At 47.2% G+C, this 23,929-nt stretch overlaps 1 protein-coding gene across 3 annotated transcripts in view; it reads right to left on the bottom strand.

The window, feature by feature from the left end:
- Positions 1–4,171: 4,171 nt before the first annotated feature.
- Positions 4,172–23,929, bottom strand: part of SFMBT2 (Scm like with four mbt domains 2) — an 819,725-nt gene continuing 799,967 nt past the window's right edge. For all 3 annotated transcript variants that reach the window (XM_085653540.1, XM_085653542.1, XM_085653541.1), the window contains 2 exons: positions 20,912–21,040; positions 4,172–10,032 (listed from right to left, as the gene is read on the bottom strand). In XM_085653540.1, coding sequence (XP_085509666.1) covers positions 9,892–10,032; positions 20,912–21,040 — 270 coding nt within the window. In that variant the 3' untranslated portion in view covers positions 4,172–9,891. The remainder of the gene's footprint in view (positions 10,033–20,911; positions 21,041–23,929) is intronic.

Genomic DNA, 23,929 nt, shown 5'->3' with positions numbered 1-23,929 from the left:
TCTAGTGACAACTTTAGGGCTGGAACCGTATCTAATTTCACCCAGGAAGCCACAATATAGATTCTACCTTTTCTCACTGCACTTTCTGATCGCATTTTCTAGTCAGAAAATGTGGTTTACGAATCTCCCCAAATGTCCCTGGGACAACTCCTCTGATTAATGCACCTCTCACTTTATCCCTGTTTGCACTTTGTACAGCTCCCCTCGAAATCGATTTTTAGCAGCGACTTTACGAGCTTTCAATAACAGGCAATACAAGATTGGTATGACATTTTTACAGCAGCTTTCATTACAAGCCTGCCATGCAGTAATCACTTATGTTAGGTGTGCTCTGATTGTCAGAAAAATAACATGGTGGGGCTGATGGTATGCAAAATCTTTTTTGTATACATGGAAAAATCTGCATGAAATGATGTTTTTGTTGTTTTTAATAGTGTTCTAATTTGTTTCTCACTCTATTGTATTTATTTCCTCACACTTTTATTGCTATTTTAGCCGAATAAAGGAATTTGACTGACTAATTATAAATATGTAGGTATTATGACATGGTATATGGTATAGAGCTTGGTAAGAACTGTGTAGGTAATATAAAGTAACTGTTCAGGTAGGGGCAGGATTTTATAGGGCTGATGGGGAAATAGGTGGAGTTAAAAATGAAGTAGAATGGTTTAGTGAAGATGATGTGGTTGTCGGGCTAAGGGTAAGATAATATGTAGTTCAATGCATCTATGACTTGTTGACTAGTTTCCTTAATATGCTTGTGAAATCAATGTGCTCTTTGCGTCATACATTAGCCATAAATAATTGACTGCCTTACCTCTCATAATAGACCAATCTGCATCCGTCTGCAATTGTGGTTGGCCCACGGGTTTCTCATCATGATTCCAAGGTTAGACTATGTCTAAGGCATGGATACTTGTTCTCTCATTGTCCATGCTTTGTACAAAGTGACACCATATTCAACTTTATACCACCTGTGTTTTACACACCAGATCACCTCCTGTCCAGTGTCAGCAGCAGAATTTGCTCTTCAACATACAAAATGTCTGATCCAATTCACTGCATGTTCCAGTGTTTGCTGTGTTGAATGTCAGCTCTTGGACATATAAATTGATGCATTCATCACCTTTACACATGATTCAAGCAGGAACTGACATTACAGAAAAAGACAACCTCAATTTGAATTCGGAAGCTCAGACAGTATTCTCTGAACAGACCTCCATCTTGGAAAGGGCCATTCATAACACTTGACCACATCACACTCTTCCAACACATGGCATCAACTAGCAAAAGCCAAAGAATCCCAAGCTTGGTTCCTTCCTCCAATGCTAGTCTCTACTCCAACCATGTTTCTTTCCTGTCAAAGCTCCAGGCAAGCTGCGAATGACCACTCAAAGTGACTGCTATCGTGGAAGGATCATATGTCGTGAAGACGTCCAGCTGCACACCAGGTGTGGAGTCCAGAGACACTCTGCCTGACTGTGCTGTAATTACACTATTTTCATCTCAACAGACACGGTCGCTGCAGGTAAGAGCGGTGGGGCAGGCTGGGGGTATTTCGAGAGACGACCATGAGGGAAAATTAAATAATTCATTTTCCCTCATGGTAGTCTCTCGAAATAACCCTCCACCCCAGCCGGCCCCACCGCCTCTCCGCTCTTACCTGCAGCGGCTGCGGCTGCATCTCAACACTCACTACCTCAGATGAGCTCTGAGTGGATGTTACGGCTTTATACATTGTATAGTGCCCATCGTCGTAGGCGATGTGGCCAGCTGGGTATGTTCCTGATTATCATCTGGGAGTGCTCACTTGTCCAGTCCTACTGGAGGTAGATTCATGAAGTGGTGGGGACGGTCTTGGGAATCCCCCTGCTCCCAGAGGCACGTAGATGTTTGCTCAACATATGGGATCCCACTGACCTGAACGCACACCAAACACAATGGATCACACTTGGTTTTATGGTAGCTAAAAGGAACATAGTTCAGGCTTGGGGGGCAGCCGCCCCTCCAACGCTGAAAGACTGGAAGACCAACATGGACTGGTACATGTTCCGTGAAAAGACTGTTTATGTGGCTCGAGGCTGCCCGGGAAGTGGTCCCAGATTTGGGGACCTTGGAATCACTATAGGGGTAACATTGCACCCCACCATTGCAACTAGCCCTTGAGGAAATGCACTCTCCTTGATTTGCCCCTTAGTGTACATGGTGCTATTTCGTGATCAACTTTGTATGTGCCTGCTGAATTATATACATTACTGTAATGTACCCTATTTACTATTTGAAGTCGATGACCGTTAATAAAAAGAATTTAAAAAAATATATTGACTGTAGCAAGACTGCATCACACTGGATATTAAAGCAGAAGCTCAGATTTTGCCCATTACTGCATTTGGTGGAGTAACTGATGCCCTAGTCAATATGTTTGAGTATTGGTGACATGAATGACGATTTGTGAGAGATTGTCCATGCGAATGGCTATCACATTTTCTGGATCCATGTCAGATTTTTTGTATAATCAATATGTAAAAATGTTTCATTTAAAATGTAAAAAATATCCAAACTTACCTAACGCTATTTGATTGACCATCTGGTGGAAAACTGATCCTCAAACCCATTTTGGAGCCTACTGCATTAATTGCACTGCAAGTTATAATTCCGCACTAAATCACCTTTTGCTAATTCTGTGGCATTCATTGAGATCAGCAGCCTCACTGCCAGTCTGCTAGTTTTGTTTCTGGTTTGAGCATGTTCTGTATAGGTTCTTAGTGTCACTTTTGTTGGCACAATGTTATATATAATTATTTGGTCTCATCTACCAACATTTTTTTCTTTTAAAACCATAAACATGCGCTCTGTACAGAATAAACGTAATCAAACCTGTGGCTGGGGGCCAGCAACCAGCTCAAAATATTTCCTGCCAATTGGTGTAACTTGTGTCCAGATGTACAAAAGATTTTGTCTATAACAAACCCTCGGATTCATTATAAAACAGGATTTCTAACTGCAAAACCCCTCTTACATGTGTATAAAACCTATTTTGCGATTCAGTTTTCCCGAATTGCAAAATTGGTTTAGAAATGATTACCGAATTGTAATGTAGAATAGAAATTGAACATATAAGGGATGTCCCTTCCAAGTTGCAGTCCCGTAAGCTATAGATAGCAACGGTTTTTGAAAATAAATGCCCTTTGGACCCCTTCCCTTTTGAGAAGCCGCGTGGCAACTATGAGGGGAGTAGGTCGTGGTCCGCTAACATTTTTCAAAATTAAAAATTTGCTGTTTTTTCTCCAAATGGAACCCGCTCGTTTAAAGTCATTGGACTCCTTTAAGGAAAAATCATATTCAGTTTTGAAATGCAGTCACAGGGACGGTGGTTGGCTTTCCCTTGCAGGCCACTATCCATTATCATTGCAGCCAATCAAAGGAGGGCACAACTAGTGGCTGTTTTAATGAATATTCAACCAGGCAGGTCATTGTTCAAGCTCCTGTGATTCCTTATTCTACAACCCGACCTATTGGTCCAGTGGTTGATTCTAAAAATTAAATTCTGGTCTCAAAAATTGTGTGCACAATTTGCAACTAATATGTTAGTTATCTGGTCCTTAGGTCCTCCAAGTATACCAAAGAGGTACATCAAAACAATTGCCTAATGCAATTATAGCCTATGTCCTTTCTCCATGGTAACGATTGATGGGCCATTGCAGTTTATGTTAAATTGAGACTGACCATTTATGAGTCCATCTGGTTGACTTGCTTGTTTTTATCTTCAATGGTGAGGCCCTGCTTATTATAGAATTTAACCCACAAAAACTTCTGCGTTCACACTGCCATTCTCATTATTATAACCTATTCCTGGCACTTCTTTGCTTTCCTCTCCTCATCTCTGTAACTTTTCTTCTAACCTCCTTTTTTAATTCTCTTTCATTTGTCATTTTCTGATCTGCCTTCCCTCCATTACTTACTCCCTCCCAGTTGTTCTGCCTCTTCCCCTGGCTCAGTGCCTCAGATCAACCTTTTACTTTTTAAAGCAAATAAGCTGCTCACGTTTTCTGACATGCTCTTGGATATTTACTCTTCACAGACAGTATTTCACAGTTCAGAAAATCTATATATGTGCTTATTTGAATCAATTTCACATCTATGAGAAGCAAAAAAATAGCCAGGCACGTTCTTTAATATATATCTTTATTATACAGTTGAAGCACAACTTTGCAAGTAAAAAGATGGTCTGTTTTCATTTCAAATAAAATTAAAATATAACTCTGAATATAGATTGTCATTTATTTACATTAAAACATATATACATATTAAAAGCTTACAGAAAACTAACATGCCATTTGTCATGTTAATTCAAAATCTAAAACATCAGTAATCCTTTTCGTTCTCTTATACCCACACCAAACTAAGTTGTACACTGTACAACATGATAAAAATCTAAAAAACAAACAAATCTGGAATGTAACGCAATACAGAGTTTTCACCACCTGTAATGAAGAGCAGTTCTTGTAGCTTGGCAGAGTGTTTGTTTCTACGGCTGGACATAATGTCGCATATTCATACTACAGAGCTCCACTAGGATTCACAAATATTGCAAACAATTGATTTAAAGACCAAAACAATGTTCATTGGCGCATTTGTGCAGAAGCAAAGAGCCAGAGGCACAATTTATGTATGTGAAAAAAACAGAGAAACCTAGAATTCCATGCAATAGCCAGCATTCTTCACAGTTGGAATGACACCCGGATAATGGTATTTTGTGAAAGTACAAACCCAAATATTTGTTAAGATTTCAATCAAAAAGGAGAACTTTCACCCCCTTTTGTCATGCATTTTAATTGAGTGTGGTGTCAGTTTAGGGCTAGTAGTGGAGGGCATCACAATGTTATTAAGACTGTGAAGAGGATTCTATTGTTAACCTATACTGAAACCTCATTAACGAACCAGACAACAAGATTAAGGCCAATCGAATTATGTATTCAATCTGGAAGATGACCATTAAAGTTAAGAGGACTTTCCATCGCTAGCCTTCTCCCAATCCACAGGATTCAACTCGTCCCTTCTATGCTGCCCTACACTAGTCTCTGAGTCAGGCCATTAACTAATTTGAAGCAATGAAAGGGGCTGCATTATAGACACTTCTGAACACAATTGTATCAGAACATCCGCTGATAAACTTCTTGAATGCAAAGTGCAGGCTGTGGAAATCTATTTGTTCTATACTGCCATGCCTGAGGGTATTGTCACAGTCTTAAACATCCGATCACTGCAACTTTGTTTGTAAAGCAATTTAGTTGGCCACAGGTAAAGAACTTATCAGGTCATGAGACTATTTAATAAAACCTGCCAAAGTATTTTTGAGGGAGTTCTGGGGAAGGATGGCCTTAGTAGAGGTGTCTTCTTTCCTGCCTGTGACTTCAAAGCATTCCAGTTAATGTCAATTAGTGAAAAACTGGCATGGGGGCTCAAACCAACTTGTGTTGAAAAGTGCTTAATTGACGCACAACAACTTTTCACCAAAATGTAATGTTGGACGAAGAAGATAAGTGCTGGATTTATAGGGAGGAGGAGAAGCAGAGTCAGGGACAACCATTCATTCAACAGACAAGCAGGTCAGTGGCCCTCCTGCATCCATCAGACACTGCTTCCAGCTATCAACATTCCTGTCAGAAAATATGGGCATGAGAGAGAATAGGAGTCTTTCCCTTTTTCCAGGACAACAGTCTTGTATGAATTAACATAAATCAAAGTCACCTGTTTGTGGTGAATTGCATGTCAATGGGAGGTTTTATTCTGGTAGTATGAGGCCAGTATGAGCCAACTTCTTGTTTGAATAAGGTGGCTGATGTCTACCAGTCTTTGTGTTTTTTACTATTTCAACATTGTAAATAGGCTAAGAAGAAGATTACATTCCTCATACTATCAGACATTTATATTTCAAAAAGGACCAATTACACAGAAAGGAAAATGTTTCCTCCAGAATTAGAAGTCCACAAGCCTGGGACATTCTTTGGATTGTAGATACCTTTAAAAATGCAGGTAAGTTCTGTCTTTAAAAAATGTACCCACATTGTTCTGGAAGAAAATACAATTGTGATAGGCACTATGTTAAAATCCAGGATTGACTGCTCCAACAAGGGGAACCTAGTCTGATAGAGACGTTTTTATTTAACTATGTATCTTACTTTTAGTTTGAGATTAACTTTCCTACTTTAGGAGTTTGCACTATGTGGCTGTAGTATTGTATGTATTTTTCACACGCCACTTTTGGACCTATCTCCGGTTTATTTCTGCAAGCCCAGGCAATGAAGTTTTGTCACAATGTACACATTTTCCTTGGATTAGGCATCTATTCTTGCAACCCAGAAAATGTTTGTGACAATAAGCAATGTACAAATCTCGGGCCAAAAGTCTTAAGAAAAAAAATTTGGAAATGTACTCCTTCAAGCTTACTCGTAATTTTGGAGTAAAATTCTTTGCATACTAGTAACTCACAAATAAGTCCTGTGATTCTGTGGTTGTTGCATATTAAGATGAGTACATATTCATGTAACAGTTTAGGCATAAGGCAATATAATATACATTTATTTCCGCATTTGAAAATGTGGCTCAGGTATGCACCCACACTCAAACATGTTCTTGCTTTATCTTCATGAGGAAGGTATTGTTATCCATGAAGAGACCCCTTTCCCTCCTTTCATCCCAATTTCAACCCACTAAAATGTATTAAAGCTCTCAATTTTACAAGTCTAAGGGGCATATTTATGAGAGGGTCGCGTCATGTTTGCACCACGCAACATGGTACATACTTGGCTCTAAATGGCTTCAAAAATCTGGAGTAACGCAACCCAGAGCAAATGGCTGCGTTGCATTATTCTACCCTGGGAAGGCGTTGCATACGTATCCCCACTCAACTCCCATGGTTTTTGACACATTCCCAGATTTACCAAAATCTTACACTTTCCCAGGGGAGAAGGAGAAATACCTCTAATTCTCCCCGTTTCTTCCTCTATGTGTGCTGCATTCTACAGCAAACATAGAAAGAGGAAGATGCTTCCAAGGATCGATCCTGTGCAGGAAGGTGTCCTTCCTGTACATATACAATCCTGCATGCACCACAGGTTGCAAGGGTGTCTATGTTGGTGCTAAGCTGCCAAAAGAGCACCAGCACAAGGGAATGGACAGGAATGCGCCGTATTGCCTTCCCTGTCGGGCAGTGCAGGCAGCAAGGTGACTTGCTGCGCTGCCCTGCATCACAATCTCATAAATGAGCCCCTAAATTTGCAAGTGTTTTTAAAGAAAGCAACTACTTCCAACTGTTGGTGAATAACCCCAAACAAATACGTGTTTAAAAACTTTTGTTGGTAGACTAAATGCCCACAAACTCATCCTAATTGTACATTTATTCACCTAGAAATTCTACCTTACTGATGTAATTTTCAGGTGAGCAAATCCATTTTATGAAGACTAAAACTCAGCATTCATTATTTTGTGGATCAGAAGTAGGATGACGTCCTTGCAAATGATAACTTTTCACATCTGAAGTGAAAATAAACAAACAAATGGTTTGAAGGGTTCATAGTGCAAACAACCAAATAATTCAACTTGTTCTACTTCCCCGAACAACCATATGAGCAGAACAGTGTAACTTATTCTCATTGTAATATCCATTATGTATTAGTATCTTAATGAGGATATGTATCAGCTGGGAGGGGCATACAAAACCTGGAAACAGCATTTCATAACTAGGCCCAGATGAAATTTCAATGATGTTGGAGTAATTTGCATAATTACAAGAGTTTCACATCACACGTTTTATGCCAATTTCCCAAATTATGCCATTATGCCACATTGCATTATTACATTGTGTTCAGAGCAAAATTCTGGAGAGAGTACAATGCAAACGATCAGCACGCGAGTTGCTGTGATTCCCGGTACAAAGTGCATCCTCGCATCCAAAATGAACACAAGAATGCATTTTGCACTAAAACATAGCGCTAAATGCCAGATTCACATTTTGCATAATTACTTGTAATTTTACATAATTTTCCAAAACTTTTGCATAATTACACAAAAACAAATTAAGTGAGTTTTTCACATCTCTACTAACAAACTCAAATCAGAAGGATTTTTTTAGTTGTAGTAGGTCTGACTTAGACTGTAAAAATGTAAAAAAATATGCATGTGCAGATTATGCATAAGAAGCAAATCATGAAATATGTATAAATTAATGTGTTGTATAATTATGTAGAATGCTCACACTTAGACTGCACAGTTGTAGGGCTCAGTTTAGTTTACAGCAATGAGCATTCTGTGACACATGTCAGTGGAATGAGATATTCTTTGTAAATTTGATGAAGGTAGTAGTGATCCCATGACGTGTAAGGGATGTTCCCAAACTTTTCAGATGTGTAATTGCTGCAGAAAAGTTGGAAAAGTGAGCAAAACTATATGAAAATAATAGAAGGATAAATGAATGACTAGTTTTAGTTAGAACAAACTTACGAAAAAAGTAGTATTTTGCAATTCTAGTCACGTGTATTGCAGACACAGATTATACATGCATGGAGCAGAAAACGGGAGAAAGCCAGTTTTCTTTCTAATTCCATGTGCTTAAATTGAGGAGTTTTGATATTCTTAGACATAGGTCAGAATGCCTTATGAATTACCCAAAAGGGATGTAAATTGCAGCCATTAATGGGCCTAACACATGCTTGTAAGAAAGGAATACCTATTATTATGGACTAGCCCTTTCATGGGAAAGAATTAGGCTTCAATATAGTTCTGCCTTGCCATCAATATACTAGATGTAATCTTCTGCCATAACAGAATGCAGGTACTCCCAGACTCCACACGACGCACTGGCCCCATGTAAGAAGAGCCTACGTGCCTCAGCAAGTCTTACCCAGAACCTGAAGAAATATACTACCTCAGCCCATCCTGAAGGAACCACACTGGCTCACCCTGCCAAACTACTCCATCTTCAAAACCAGCTGCGGCATTAGCAAAGCCGTCGTGGCCGACACCCCTGCCGGTCTGGCTGACCAGCTCACCACCTCCTGTGTCTCTTGGCACACCTGCAGCCAAGGCACCATCAGACTGGAGGCAAAGAGGTGAAATAAAAAGCAGACCTTCTCCATCGATGAACCCAGGATCTAAAAAACAGCCTCATACCATCGGAACTCTCCCAACCTTGCTCCATCTTAGCAAAGAGCACTAGATGCACCTTTTTAAAGAACAACTCATCTCTCTGTAAGAACTGCCCTCGTCTGCTCCTAGAACCCAGTCACCCGCTGACTGTATCATTGGCTTTGACTCTGTACAGCGCTGCGCTGCCTTTCGGCTGGGTTCGCGTTGTATAATACTACAGAACACGTGCTGGCAAATTAAGTCGTCCAGATGCAATTACCACAACCATAATCAGTGCATAAACAACATAAATCGACACATTATGCACCCATGTAAACTGTACCAAAAGCAGTAGGTTAGTTGTCTCTGCTATCCAGCATTTGTGTAGGCGCTCTGGATAGCTCGTCAGAAAACCACACGTGTTTCAATATGAAATAGGTGTGTAGGTTTGCTGAACGCGCAGACATGTTCGATTTCTTGGACTAGATTAAATGGTACATTGCGTAAGATGTCAGTTTAGGGTTTTGGCTTTGAATGCGTATGTATGTACAAAGGTTTATTTGATGAAAAATAGCTATCCTATTTTCCACGGTGTGTCAATCTCACACCACAACATTTGCTGATAAATCGATATTATATGTCAAAATATGTAAACCTGTAAAATCTGGGACATTTTGTGCCTATAAAACACAAAAATCAGAGAAGTGCCTCTGCTTAAGATTTTCGTTTTAAAACGATGTTGCTCCTCAAGAAAGGCCCGTCCAGTTATTTGGCAAACTGTGCGTAGAACGCTACTTTCACCCTCTCAATTTGATGGCATAGCTTGATGGCAGGGCCGAGTTTCAGCTCCATGCATTCTTGCACCGTCGGAAGCGTCAACAGCAAGAGAGCCTGCCCATCAATGTCCTGAAAAAGAGAACCAACATCGACATGTTATTTATCACTTCCTGTTAAGTGCTGATGGACATGGCATGCCTCAAATGCTTCCAATATCTGCGTTTGATCTTCATAAATATATTGAAGTGGAATTACTCCCTGCCTTTTGATTTTTACTGAGACCAGTCACACATTACTTTGACATTCTATGTTCTTCTATATTTGTGAGTGATGGGGATATTTTCAAGGCTTGAGGTAGTTGCGCACGTTTTATGGGACCAGCAACATGTTGTTAATGCATTTCCATATAATACCCCAAACCTACTTGAAAAAGTCGAAATAGTATGGAAAATCACCCTGGTGAGACACCATAAAGTACCATAACATGTGTTCACAGGGGCAATTTTACCACACAATGTTCCCTGAAGGCTTGTCAGAATGGCGGCTTACATAACAGCATTCAAAATGAAACAAGCATCAGAAATTAGGACTGCAGCAAGATCCATGCAATACTGACATGCACCTGCAAACAAAAAGAACCGGTTCTACCGGCAGCGCCTCATAGCAGCCACAGTAAGAGGCGGATCCTGGCAGCAACAGCGGCAATTGCTGCTGAACGCTTTTCTATTCATCTTTACCACTAAGGTGCCAGCATAAGGTTAATACCTCCCCTCACACCATTTTAGATAGGTGCCCACGGGTGAAAATAACTGGGTATAATCCAGAAAGTAGTTCTGAGGCGCTTCTATGTACATAGACAGCATCTGTGTGACCTTTCCGTGAGCACTAGTGTTGGTACCTTTTCACTCGTGTCCTAGGTAATGTTACATTGCTACAAGGAGGAACTCTGATGAGGAAGCATGCCACCCTGTGTGAAATAATAATTGTATGTATCCTCCCTAATAATGTGGATGCACATGTCATAGTTAATCACCCTCATGTTTATATCATCAACTTCAAAGCAAATGCAGCTTGTGAAATGTGTTAGTATATAAAGTCTGTCTCCACTGTTAAAGGCCACCCCCTGCTGCTCGTGCCTGTAGCAATGGACAGGGCCTTTATCAACTGATATTGCCCTCATGTGTGCGCTGTAATGCCACAACAAAAGTGTAGGTTTTATTGTGCTAACGCCTCTACAGCTACTTGGTAAATATTATTCAAATAGTTGGTCGACATATCCACTATCTGCAATAAAGAATGTGCTCATGTTTCAGCCTATGGAATACCGGTGTGAAAATCGGCACAGTAAGTACCAGGTGAAATGTTATATCAGTTACAGGCCTATAAAAACATGACATTCAATGCACCGCGGAAGAAAAAATTACAACGACAGACTTTGACTTCTGCTCATCCAAACAGTAAGGTCAATAGTTTCTCCCGGAAAGCTTGCACAATATGTTTCGCACTTAGCAGTGCACAGAGCATCACTGTTGGACAGGCCACACGAAGGGCTTGCTCCCTCCCCGCACGACAGGGCCCGAGCTCCGGCCCACCAGGCATAACCCACGAAAAGCACCTGTACCCCGTCTCCCGACGGATCTTCTGCCCTCGGACCTCTACTCATCACGGGGCCCAGCCCCACCGGCTCCCCCGGCCGGTTCAAGCCGCCATCTTGGGCCCTGCACCACGAGGCCGCGTGGCCTCGGCCCGACCCTAACCCCGGGCCTGGCCGGCCCCGACATCCCGGCACCACCCTCCACCCAGGAGGTGAGCGGACCACTTGGCAGGTCAATGGGAGAACGAAGTGTCAAGAGCTCTTCCCCCGCCAGGTGCCGATCGCCCCCAGCTCCCCCAGGCGCTGGCTCCACCCCCTGCTGGGTGTCTGGACACCTTCATCCCGGGCCCTCCGACCTCCACGTGCGAGGGTCCGGACATCAAAGGGCGCCTGCCCTATAACTGGGGCAACTCCGGAGCAAGAAGGCAGTTGTATCCTGGAGTCGAGAGACACCGAGAGAACTCAGCCTTGACGGACTACTGGCGCTGCCGTAGCCTGCTCTTGTGAACCATCGTCCTGCCTGCTGGCGCTGCCGCGGCCTTCTGCAACATCCATCCTGGTCGGGACCTGCTGGCGCTGCCGCGGCCCGTTGTAACGACCATCTTCGTCGGGACCTGCTGGCGCTGCCGCGGCCCGTTGTATCGACCATCCTCACCGGGACCTGCTGGCGCTGCCGCGGACCGTACATCGACCATCTTTCCGGGACCTGCTGGCGCTGCCGCGGACCGTGTACCGACCATCTCAACCGGGACCTGCTGGCGCTGCCGCGGCCCGTACCAACTAAACCACCAAGCTCGAGGATTGTGAGCTAGTCATCATCTCATCCGGACTACCTGACTGGTAGACTGACTGTCCCGCTACCCCTTACCCTGCTTTGAGAGACTTGAATCGAGGGGACCCCTGAGTCCAGACCTCCTTGTACCATTCAACCGTACCTTAAGAAGTGCTTATAAAGATCACTGAACCTTATCCGTGTGTGGTATCTGTCTGTGGGGGGGAAGTTACTTGTCTGTACGATCGCTGGAGACGGCTCTCCCCGGAGACCTCTCCTCCTGACCCCGGCCGACCCTCCCGGTCCGTCTACCCTTTCTAACATTGGTGGCCAGCGGCGCAATCCGAATCAACGCGTAATCGTACAGAGAGTAGCTCACCCCACGACAAAAACACGATGTCAGCCAAAGATAGCAGCTCCACCGAGAAATTCCAAATGGATAAATTAGAAGAATACAACCACCGCGAACTGAGACAAATCTGCATAGAACTTGGCATTGCTACCACCGGCCTGAGTACCAAGGATGATTTAAAGCACGCCCTAGAGTCGTGGACAGAAACTGGGGTCGCCGGACCCTCCGACCAAAGCAGCATCACACCAGAGGGGAACGCCACGGCTCCCGAGGAGCGGGGAACGGGCCTCTCGCAGGAGGAGATCCGAGAAAGGGAAAGAACCAGATTGCACGAGTTGGAAATGGCACGACTCAAGATGGATGGGGAACTCAAGTTAGCTGAACAGAAACTCAACCTCGAGCATATGCGGCTCCGAGATGAACGAGAAGAGAAGCAGAGACAGAGAGAGCTGGAGGAGAAAAAAATAACGCTCGAGCACGAGCGCCAACTAGCGGAGATAGAACTTCGGAAACAGAATAAAGAACTGGGGGTGCCTGAGCGACCACACACCCCGGGGCCAATCGAGAAAAAAGTCCACATCCCCAAGGATGTTGTCCGCGAGTATGTCCGAGAAGACGACATACAACAGTGGTTTAAAGCCTACGAGATCGCCATGACCTCCCACCGGATCGACCGGAGTGATTGGGGAGCCGGACTTTGGGGGAGGTTTATCAACGAGGGTCGCGACGCCCTACTGCAGCTCCCAGATCACCAAATGTCGTCCTACGACCACATGAAGGCTGCCCTCCTCACCCGCTACGGCCTCACACCCGAGATGTACCGCCAGAGGTTCAGAGATTGCACCCGGATCCCAGGTACAACTTGGGTAGAATACGTGAACTATTTCAGCCGTGCCTTCGAGGGTTGGATAAAGGGGAGCCATGTCACCACCTACGAACAACTCTTTAACCTTATGGTATGGGAGCACCTGTCGAACAACTGTTTCGTCGAGCTCAGGCAGCACCTCCTCGACAGTAAGCTGACTGACCCCCGGCAGCTCGCCGCCGAAGCTGACCGATGGGAAAGCACCCGAGTGGGCCGGAGAGGGCCACACGAGCAGAATCGAAGCAACCAAGGCCAGCACCGTCCTCGGGGAGGAGGAGGAGGCCAGGGGCGAGGGAGAGACGCCTTGCCGGCAACACCCGTGGCCAGCACCCCGCCTCTGGCCGGCCGGGGCAACCCCCCGTTGCGTCCTGGGTTCCGGGCCAACGTCACGTGCCACCGATGCCAGCGAGTCGGCCACTACGCCAATGACCCGAGCTGCCCGCAGAACCAAACACCCAAGCCCCGCCAGGTAGCTGCCGCCGCCCTGGGGGAAGAGCGATCATCGGAGGAACCAGAAGAGTATGAGCCGGCCCAGCAAGAGTGGGAACCGGCCGCCATGGTCCTGGCGTGCTTAGGGGGAAGAGACATGGTCCCGCGGGCTCCCCTACCCGCTAACACCAGGAAATACGGTCAGTGGGTGACCATTAATGGACAGCGAGCCGAGGCCTTGCGTGACACAGGCGCCAGTGTGACGGCCGTCCGCTGTCACCTGGTGAAGCCCGAGCAGATCCTGCCGAACATTCTCTGCCCCGTCCGCTCGGCAGACAACTCTGAAAGTATGTGTCAAATGGCCTGCGTCCCATTCGAATGGGGAGGGGTCTCCGGCCTGTTGAAGGTGACGGTCCGGGACGATGCCCCCGTGGACTGCCTCCTGGGGAATGACCTCGAGAGTTCCCCGTGGGCCACCGTTGAGAGAAGAGAGCACCTGGGGATGCTGGGCCTCCCGGACTGGGCCTGCATAACCACCCGGTCCATGGCCGCCCGTGCCGTCCCTCGATCAGAAGAACCGGAATGGCCAGCACCTCCGCCCCCGTTCGCCCCAGTAGAAGACAACGGCGAGGCCAGCCTCCCAGACCCGACGACCGAAGGGGGCGCGCAACCCCAGGACCTTCCTGACCTGGCTCAGTGGCGTCAAGAAGGGGGGCCCACCCAAGAACAGTTCCGCCAGGAACAAAAGACCTGTCCCTCCCTCGAGGGACTCCGCCAACAAGCCAGCGCCCAGAACGCAGGGGACTCCACCGGAACTCACTGGGTCTACTGGGATAACGACCTGCTATACAGCGAGCAAAGAATCGCCGAGCTGGGGGCCGGTCGAGTACTGGTGGTACCTCTCCGCTTCAGAGACTTTCTGCTCAACCTGGCCCACGATGTCCCCCTGGCTGGACACCTGGGCCAGGACAAAACGTACAGCCGCCTAGTGACCCACTTTTTCTGGCCGAAAATGAGGAACGACGTCCTGAACCACTGCCGATCTTGCCCCACATGCCAAGCCAGCGGGAAGAGTGGTCGGAAGCTGAAAGCCCCTCTGCAACCCTTCCCTGTGGTCCCCACCCCGTTCGAAAGGGTGGGGATAGACATTGTGGGGCCTCTGGACCCCCGCACGGCACAAGGACACAGGTTCATCTTAGTACTGGTGGACCATGCCACCCGCTACCCCGAGGCGGTGCCCCTACGGACCGTGACAGCTCCGGTGGTTGGCCGGGCCCTAATGGGGATCTTCTCCCGGGTAGGCTTCCCCCGAGAAGTCGTCAGCGACCGAGGCACGAACTTTATATCCAAATACATGAAGTCCCTCTGGCAACAATGCGGGGTCACCTACAGATTCACGACCCCCTATCACCCCCAAGGGAACGGACTAGTGGAGCGTTTTAACCGCACTCTCAAGGGGATGATTGGGGGATTGGAAGAGCCCCTCCGTCGCCAGTGGGATGTACTACTCCCGTGCCTCCTCTTCGCCTACCGAGAAGTTCCCCAGAAGTCCCTCGGTTTTAGCCCTTTCGAACTCCTGTACGGGCACCCTGTGCGAGGGCCCCTCAGCCTCGTAAAAGAAGGTTGGGAGATGGCCCCCCTAAAGACCCCTCCAGACGTCTTCAAATACATCCTGGCCCTACGCAATCAGACCCGGCGCTTCAGAGAGATGGCCAAGGCGAACCTCGAGGCCAGCCAGGAGGACATGAAGAGGTGGTATGATCACAATGCCTCCTCCGTTGAGTTCGAGCCCGGACAACAAGTATGGGTGATGTCCCCCACCGAACCATGTGCCTTGCAAGATAAGTGGACGGGGCCCTTCAAAGTGGTCGAGCGCAAAAGCCCCGTCACTTATCTCATCGACCTGGGGACCTCCCGGAACCCCCTCCGGGTCCTCCACACCAACCGACTCAAACCACACTTTGTGCGCTCAGAACTCAGCCTCCTGATGGCTACGGACAGTGGGGCAGAGGAAGACTCCGAACCCCTCCCAGATCTTCTGAAGACTCAGGAGAATGACGGCTCCGTGGACGGGGTCCGGCTCTCTGACGCCCTCACTTCGGAGCAACGCCAGGGCTGCCGGAACCTCCTGCTGCAGTTCGCTACCCTGTTCTCCCTCACCCCCGGGGTCACCCCTTGGTGTTTGCACGACGTGGACACCGGGGACAGTCCCCCTGTCCGACACCGGGCCTACCGCGTACCAGATCGGGTACGGGCCTGCATACAGGAGGAAGTGGCCAAGATGCTCACAATCGGGGTCATCGAGCCCTCGGACAGTCCCTGGGCCAGTCCGGTTGTATTGGTTCCCAAAGCCGCTGCCCCCGGCACCGCACCTGAACTGAGATTCTGCGTCGACTACCGGGGCTTGAACGCTGTCACCCGGACCGACGCTCATCCGATTCCCCGAGCAGACGAGCTGATCGACCGGCTGGGGGCCGCCCGCTACCTTAGTACCTTCGACCTAACAGCGGGCTACTGGCAGATCGGCGTCACACCCAGGGCTCAGGAACGGTCAGCCTTCTCTACCCCCGATGGCCACTACCAATTCAAGGTCATGCCCTTCGGCATGAAGAATGCCCCCGCCACGTTTCAACGCCTCGTGAACCAGGTCTTGGCGGGGCTCGAAGAGTTCAGCGCTGCCTACCTGGACGATATCGCTGTATACAGCCGCCACTGGCCCGACCACCTCCGTCACCTCCAAGAGGTCCTACAGGCCCTCCAGCGGGCCGGCCTCACAATTAAGGCCGGCAAGTGCCAAATTGGCCAAGGGTCTGTGACCTACCTTGGGCACCAAGTGGGAAGCGGGCTGGTGGCCCCGCTACAACTTAAGATTGCTGCCATCCAGTCCTGGCAGCCCCCCGTCACCCAGACCGAGGTCCGAGCCTTCTTGGGGCTCACCGGCTACTACCGGCGGTTCGTGAAAGACTACGGCAGCATCGTGGGGCCCCTCACGGGTCTCACGTCCAAGAACCAGCCGAGGCGGATTAACTGGACCCCCGATTGTCAAGCGGCCTTCGAGAAGCTGAAGGCCGCCCTGTGCACCGCCCCTGTGCTCCAGGCCCCCGATTACAGTCGGGAATTCGTGGTACAGACCGACGCCTCCGACCACGGCATCGGAGCCGTCCTTTCTCAGTTAAACCCCGAGGGTCATGACCAGCCGGTGGCCTTCATCAGTCGACGTCTCCTGGCCCGAGAACAGCGCTGGAGCACCATCGAGAGGGAGGCCTTCGCAGTGGTGTGGGCCCTCAAAAAGCTCCGGCCCTATCTCTTCGGTACCCACTTCCGGGTACAAACCGACCATCGACCCCTGCAGTGGCTGATGCAGATGCGGGGGGAGAACCCAAAACTCTTGCGCTGGTCCATTTCCCTGCAGGGAATGGACTTCACTGTGGAGCACCGACCAGGCCAAGACCACGCCAACGCGGATGGCCTGTCCCGCTTTTTCCGCCTCGACGAAGAGAGTCCCCAAGGAGATGGGTGACTCTCCCCGCCTTCAGCTGGGGGGGACGCATGTTGGACAGGCCACACGAAGGGCTTGCTCCCTCCCCGCACGACAGGGCCCGAGCTCCGGCCCACCAGGCATAACCCACGAAAAGCACCTGTACCCCGTCTCCCGACGGATCTTCTGCCCTCGGACCTCTACTCATCACGGGGCCCAGCCCCACCGGCTCCCCCGGCCGGTTCAAGCCGCCATCTTGGGCCCTGCACCACGAGGCCGCGTGGCCTCGGCCCGACCCTAACCCCGGGCCTGGCCGGCCCCGACATCCCGGCACCACCCTCCACCCAGGAGGTGAGCGGACCACTTGGCAGGTCAATGGGAGAACGAAGTGTCAAGAGCTCTTCCCCCGCCAGGTGCCGATCGCCCCCAGCTCCCCCAGGCGCTGGCTCCACCCCCTGCTGGGTGTCTGGACACCTTCATCCCGGGCCCTCCGACCTCCACGTGCGAGGGTCCGGACATCAAAGGGCGCCTGCCCTATAACTGGGGCAACTCCGGAGCAAGAAGGCAGTTGTATCCTGGAGTCGAGAGACACCGAGAGAACTCAGCCTTGACGGACTACTGGCGCTGCCGTAGCCCGCTCTTGTGAACCATCGTCCTGCCTGCTGGCGCTGCCGCGGCCTTCTGCAACATCCATCCTGGTCGGGACCTGCTGGCGCTGCCGCGGCCCGTTGTAACGACCATCTTCGTCGGGACCTGCTGGCGCTGCCGCGCCCCGTTGTATCGACCATCCTCACCGGGACCTGCTGGCGCTGCCGCGGACCGTACATCGACCATCTTTCCGGGACCTGCTGGCGCTGCCGCGGACCGTGTACCGACCATCTCAACCGGGACCTGCTGGCGCTGCCGCGGCCCGTACCAACTAAACCACCAAGCTCGAGGATTGTGAGCTAGTCATCATCTCATCCGGACTACCTGACTGGTAGACTGACTGTCCCGCTACCCCTTACCCTGCTTTGAGAGACTTGAATCGAGGGGACCCCTGAGTCCAGACCTCCTTGTACCATTCAACCGTACCTTAAGAAGTGCTTATAAAGATCACTGAACCTTATCCGTGTGTGGTATCTGTCTGTGGGGGGGAAGTTACTTGTCTGTACGATCGCTGGAGACGGCTCTCCCCGGAGACCTCTCCTCCTGACCCCGGCCGACCCTCCCGGTCCGTCTACCCTTTCTAACAATCACCCATCACCGTTGAAAAGCAAACGGATTTTTCTCACTAAAAGTTGACCCAAGTGCAGTGCCACGTGCTGCTGTGCTGTGAGGTGTTGCACCACATCGGTAATTACGTATGCAAAGTGAGCTTTGGGCTGGCAGAGCTCAAGCACCACTGGGTTTCCATATACAGACATATATACTACAGCAGTGTGACATGGCTTTGCACAGAAATCATAGTGCCATATGAAACCAAGGGGCACATTTAAGAGAAAGTGGCAGAGCGCAGCGTTACCCACCTTGGCTTAACACAGCGTCCGCCACTTCTGAAACACAGGACTGCACCATATTTACAAGAATACGGTGCAGACCGGTGTTTCTCCCTGCACTGGCACTCAATTTAGCAGCCGGACGCCAACACAGGCACTCTTGCACCATAGTGCAAGGGTGCCTGCATTGAGGGGAGGAGTTGTTTATGTGCAGGAAGGAAAATCTGAAATGGCATTTTGTAACTTTTATGTACGCTGCTTTGTGCAGTAAACATAGAAGTTGCACTCATAATTTTTTTTTTAAACGATTGTTTCCGTGCAGGAAGGGACACCTTCAATGAGGTTTTGATGTTTCTATGTGTGCTGCACAACGCACGCACATGGGAACAGCAGAAACGAGGAGTAATAAAGCATTTCTCCTTGTTCACCAGGGTAAGACCAGGCCATCGTTATAAATATGTGGCAGCATCAAAATCAATGGGTATTGCGGTGGACCGCCCACCACAACACCCATTGGCTGCCCCTTTCACACTATGGGGCCTATTAGGATGACGGGCGGATCGCCCCCAATGGGTCGACTTTAGCCACCGCTGGCCTGGCGGGGGCGATCCGCCGACCATTCTTGCCTGATTGACGCCCCGCCATATTAGTATGGCGGGGGGGGGGGTGGGGTCCGCGGCGAACGGAAAGACCGTCCGCAGCTTTTCCGCCAGTCAACTAGTCGACCGGGCGGAAAAGGGCATAACATGGTGGCGGTGCAAGACACCACCATCCATATTATGGTTCAGGCGTTGAATCGCCTTTTGGAAAGGCATGCGGTTCCTGCTTATGGGGGCCCGTTGCGGGCCCCCAGGGTGTTGGGGGGTGCACATGTGGGGTACCTATGGTACCATTGCCATGCACTATGTGGCAGACACCACGTGGTGCCTGCCACGTAGTGCATGGCAATGCTGTGCACAGTCTGTATACATTGCGAGTGGGTCTGCAGCCAGCAGATCAACCCGCAATGTATATGGCTCAGTATGCGCCTGCCAGTGTGGCGGGCACATCCTAATGCACATGGCGGGACCACCACCACTTTGGCGGTCGGTCCCTGGCTCTGTGGCGATGGCGGGTGGACTTTGTCCGCCTGCTATCGTAATAGGCCCCCAAGTATAGCTTGAAAGGGTGCCTTATTTACAAGGCAGTGTTAAGCCACGTTAAGTGCCTTACCGCTACCTTGTAAATAGGGCGAAGCCCATATCGCCAAGGAACGTCACTAAAAGTGACGTTCATGTGGCGATAGGGGCTTGTAAATATATCCCTTAGTGTTCACCCTCGGTACCGCACAGATCTCATATGAAATTTTGGGATTATATTTGTTTATTGGTTTGCTATTTAATCATATGTAATTGTTTAACACTTTAAAGAAATATCAGGCGAACAATGCACCGCTCCGCACTAAAACATAATGTAGGTATTTCTCACAATTAGTACCCAGCGCCATTCTCTTTTCCACCTTTCATCATATGACGCAAGTCCTTTCAATGCAATATGGATACCATCAGTGGGTGCCACAGAGCACTTGCTATGCTTTCTAAATACAATAGCAATGCACTCTGAATAGGAGAAGATTGCGGTCAGGATAAAGGGACACATATTCACTCCGATTTTGTGAAGAGAACTTGGGACGACAGGGGAGATGACATTGACTTCTGTAAATGTATGGTACGAAACATACTGAAAGCCCTTAGAGAGGGTGTTTACTTTGAAAGCCCCCTCATCAACCCTAAACAACTTTGACTCTTTTCTAAGCACATGAACCATGTTGTACAGCAATCAGCTTCTTGGTAATTTAATGTAGAAGTTCAGATCACTACATTTTGCTTCTGCTTCAAATTCATTAGCATTCATACCCCTTTTATTAGAGAAATATATGGCATTTTAATATCTTCTTATAGCCTCTTCACTACAGAACACCATGAGAGCATAAGACCTGCTTTCAGTTTACTCATATTTAACATTCTACAGACGGAAACAACAAAGGCAATGATAAGTTACCTGCTCATGAAATATTTTTGCAAGAGGAGCACAGTCGGTTGCCTTAATAAACCTGACGACATCAGTCACACTCCACTCCAGTGGGTTGCTTTCCAGAACAAGTGTTTCCTCCTCTTCTGCCTTCGGTTCCTATTACAAAAGAATATGTGGGAAGTGAAATCAGGTTGAAAACAGTCTGACCGATCTACCAACATGGAATTCCTCTTACCACCGGGGCGCAGTTTCAATGCAGCTCCAGCATGGAATAATTTGGTTTACATTTCTGCACAATAGGCTGAAATCATACGATTTCTTTGCTCTGTAAACATCCCTTTAATTCAGCAAGGGAACTGCGTGCCACCTTATTTACAGTGCTCATAATTAAAAAATGGGTTTTAATATTCAGACTTGGTGATGTGTTACCTCTACTTGGTCATTGTGACAACAGTTGAGCATACAGACTCTCAGAATAATCCACGTTTGTGATGGAGTATCCCACCCACGAAACTTCAAATAAGGCTCAGAGAAGGTGGAGAAAACAAGTTTTGATGAAGGAGGGGTCTCTGGCTATAATAAATTATTCTAAATATCTAGGACGAAGTGTGTATTCCCCCTTGTACTAGAAAGTGCAGAATGATGAGACCAGGCACTCACTGAAGCAGCGTTGGTGAAACACCATGTTTTATTTAATTTAATGCTGAGAGCCTGTTCCAAATTCCCACTGAAGGTAAACCACCATATCCTGGAGAGAAGGACTTGGGGTTACAGAAACAGTAAAGTAGCAACTCTCAAATCCATCTTATGTTAGACCAGGTTGTGTTTTATTGTTCACAGATCAACCTTTAATGGAAGTCCATGGGAGGTCCTAACTACAGAGTTTCTAAGCAAGCAACAATGATTTCTACATATCACACAGACATTATATTCAGGAAAGATCAGCTAGTAGTAAAACCTAGGAGTTGAAACGGATCTGATAAAAAGATGCCTAAAAACGTAGTAAAAAGTGTAACTTAATTAAGGGTGTGAGAAATATGTGTTTTTTCTCAAAATTGCATGCATTACAGAAAATAAATGTCAATATCCAGAGTAACGTCAAACTAGATATTAGTAGGACATTGATTTGAGGAGAAATCGTCAGACATTGTGGCAGACATCTTCTACTGAAATCGGTCTTATGTGCACAAAAACCAAGCAATGTGAAATGGGAATTATGCAAGATTAGGTCAGTGGAACAAACATTTCACACAGGCTTAATTTTCATTCCAAACCATTATGGGAAGGAGAATTTTATTGTGATAGTTTCATATGAATCGTGAAATTCTTAGTGTCAAACTATGATGATTTCAATTATCAGAGGCAACTTCAACAGGATGCAGGAAAGGTTTGTTGCATATGAATTTATTATGTCTGATATACATTAGCACCATTGACTGATAATTTAGACTTTGGTGGATGACGGCTATTCCGGTCTGATGGAGGAAGACATTGTCCCTACTATCCTGAGGGACCTCCCCTTGCAAATATAGTGTTAACTGACAGTCCTGTAGAACACTCTTAACATTGACAGGCACCAATGTCGCTGCGGTTCCTATAAATGCTGTAAAGGTTTGACAGATGGCTCTGTCAAACAGGACGGCTGTCCATCCAACTTTTCCACAGTTTTTTTAAATACCAAAAGCATACCCTCAAAGTGGGAGTTTGTTTTTGAAAAATGAAAAACTAATGGACCCCACATCATGTTTCTTGCATGGTGTGGGGATACATTATTTGTCTTAGTTCCCTTCAACCTGAGGTTTTACCTGGTGGTGAAGGACACCAAAAAAGAAAGCCATCTGATCACTAGGTGGGCAGGTGGTGAATGGCTAACCTCCAGCGGCAAGTACTCAGTCGGGCCATTGGAGGAGTAGGTCAGCGATACAGCCGGAGTAGGCTTGACTGTAAATCAGGTGGGCAGGCCATGAATCTGGTGGAGAAGGTACTGCATTACCGCAGTGAGGGCGCACCCTCTCTGCCAAACTCTAAAACAGCCCCTTAGTCTTTCTTCGTCCTTTTACTGTTGATGAATTTAGCTGGAGGTGAATTCAGTTTACTAGATGCTCAAAAAAGTGGTGTGGTGTATGTATGCAAGAACTCCCATTGTGAAATAGTCACATGTACATCACAAAATAGTTCGAGGGAAATGGTAAATTAGTCACTAAAATCCTTCTAGTAGATTCCATTTTTGTTGCCCCCAAAAGGTATGGCAATGTGGTTTGTACAAATAATATTTTTTTTACAAAAGATGCATTTTCTCGGAGTACATTAATCTTTCTTATGTAGCAATGACATTCAAGTACACTATTCATTTAAGACATGGTACTCAAAACATTTTCTTGGGGGCTAAGACATACATGTCCAATTGGCCACATCAATGCTGCGGCTTTTTGAGGGAGACAGGAGGGGGCTAGGTGGAGGATTTTTTGAGGACAGAATAAAATAACAGATTTTCAAAAGATTACTAGAAAATGACTCTCAAATATTTTTTGCAAATTTTCCAGCAGAATATTTAATACTCTGTGTAGCACATACATTTTTAAATTGTGTGGCTTATGTTATACTGTGTGTTTGTGTGTGTTGTACCTTTTTGAACTAATAACTTGGTTTAGGGGAATTTTTAATTATGCAGGTGTGATTATGGTAATAATCATGTAACGAGATTTAGGTAAAATTACAGAGATTATACCATTATGCCTTGCCACCTAATGAGACTCCTGTTTGGGGAGAAATTGTAACGTAGGGTGTATATTCAGGTTATTTTTGAGTGCGAGCAGCAGTGTTTTGAATACAAGTGGCAGTTTTTTTTAACGCTGGCAGTCAACAAGCATTTAAGGTAGATTTTTTACACTAGCGGACCTAACAGGTAATTTTGAGTGTGAAAGTACAAATCCAAACATGAATAGTAATCTTTTAAATGTGAGGGGTGGTTTCTTTAATGTGTGTGTTAAACAAACATTTCAGGTAGAATTTTATTTACCCAAGCAGACCGTTTGGGTTACTTTT

Source organism: Triturus cristatus, chromosome 4_1 (assembly GCF_964204655.1).
Source record: "Triturus cristatus chromosome 4_1, aTriCri1.1, whole genome shotgun sequence".
NCBI lineage: Eukaryota > Metazoa > Chordata > Amphibia > Caudata > Salamandridae > Triturus > Triturus cristatus.
The sequence above is the reverse complement of the archived record's forward strand: the minus strand, read 5'-3'. Positions and strand labels throughout refer to the sequence as shown.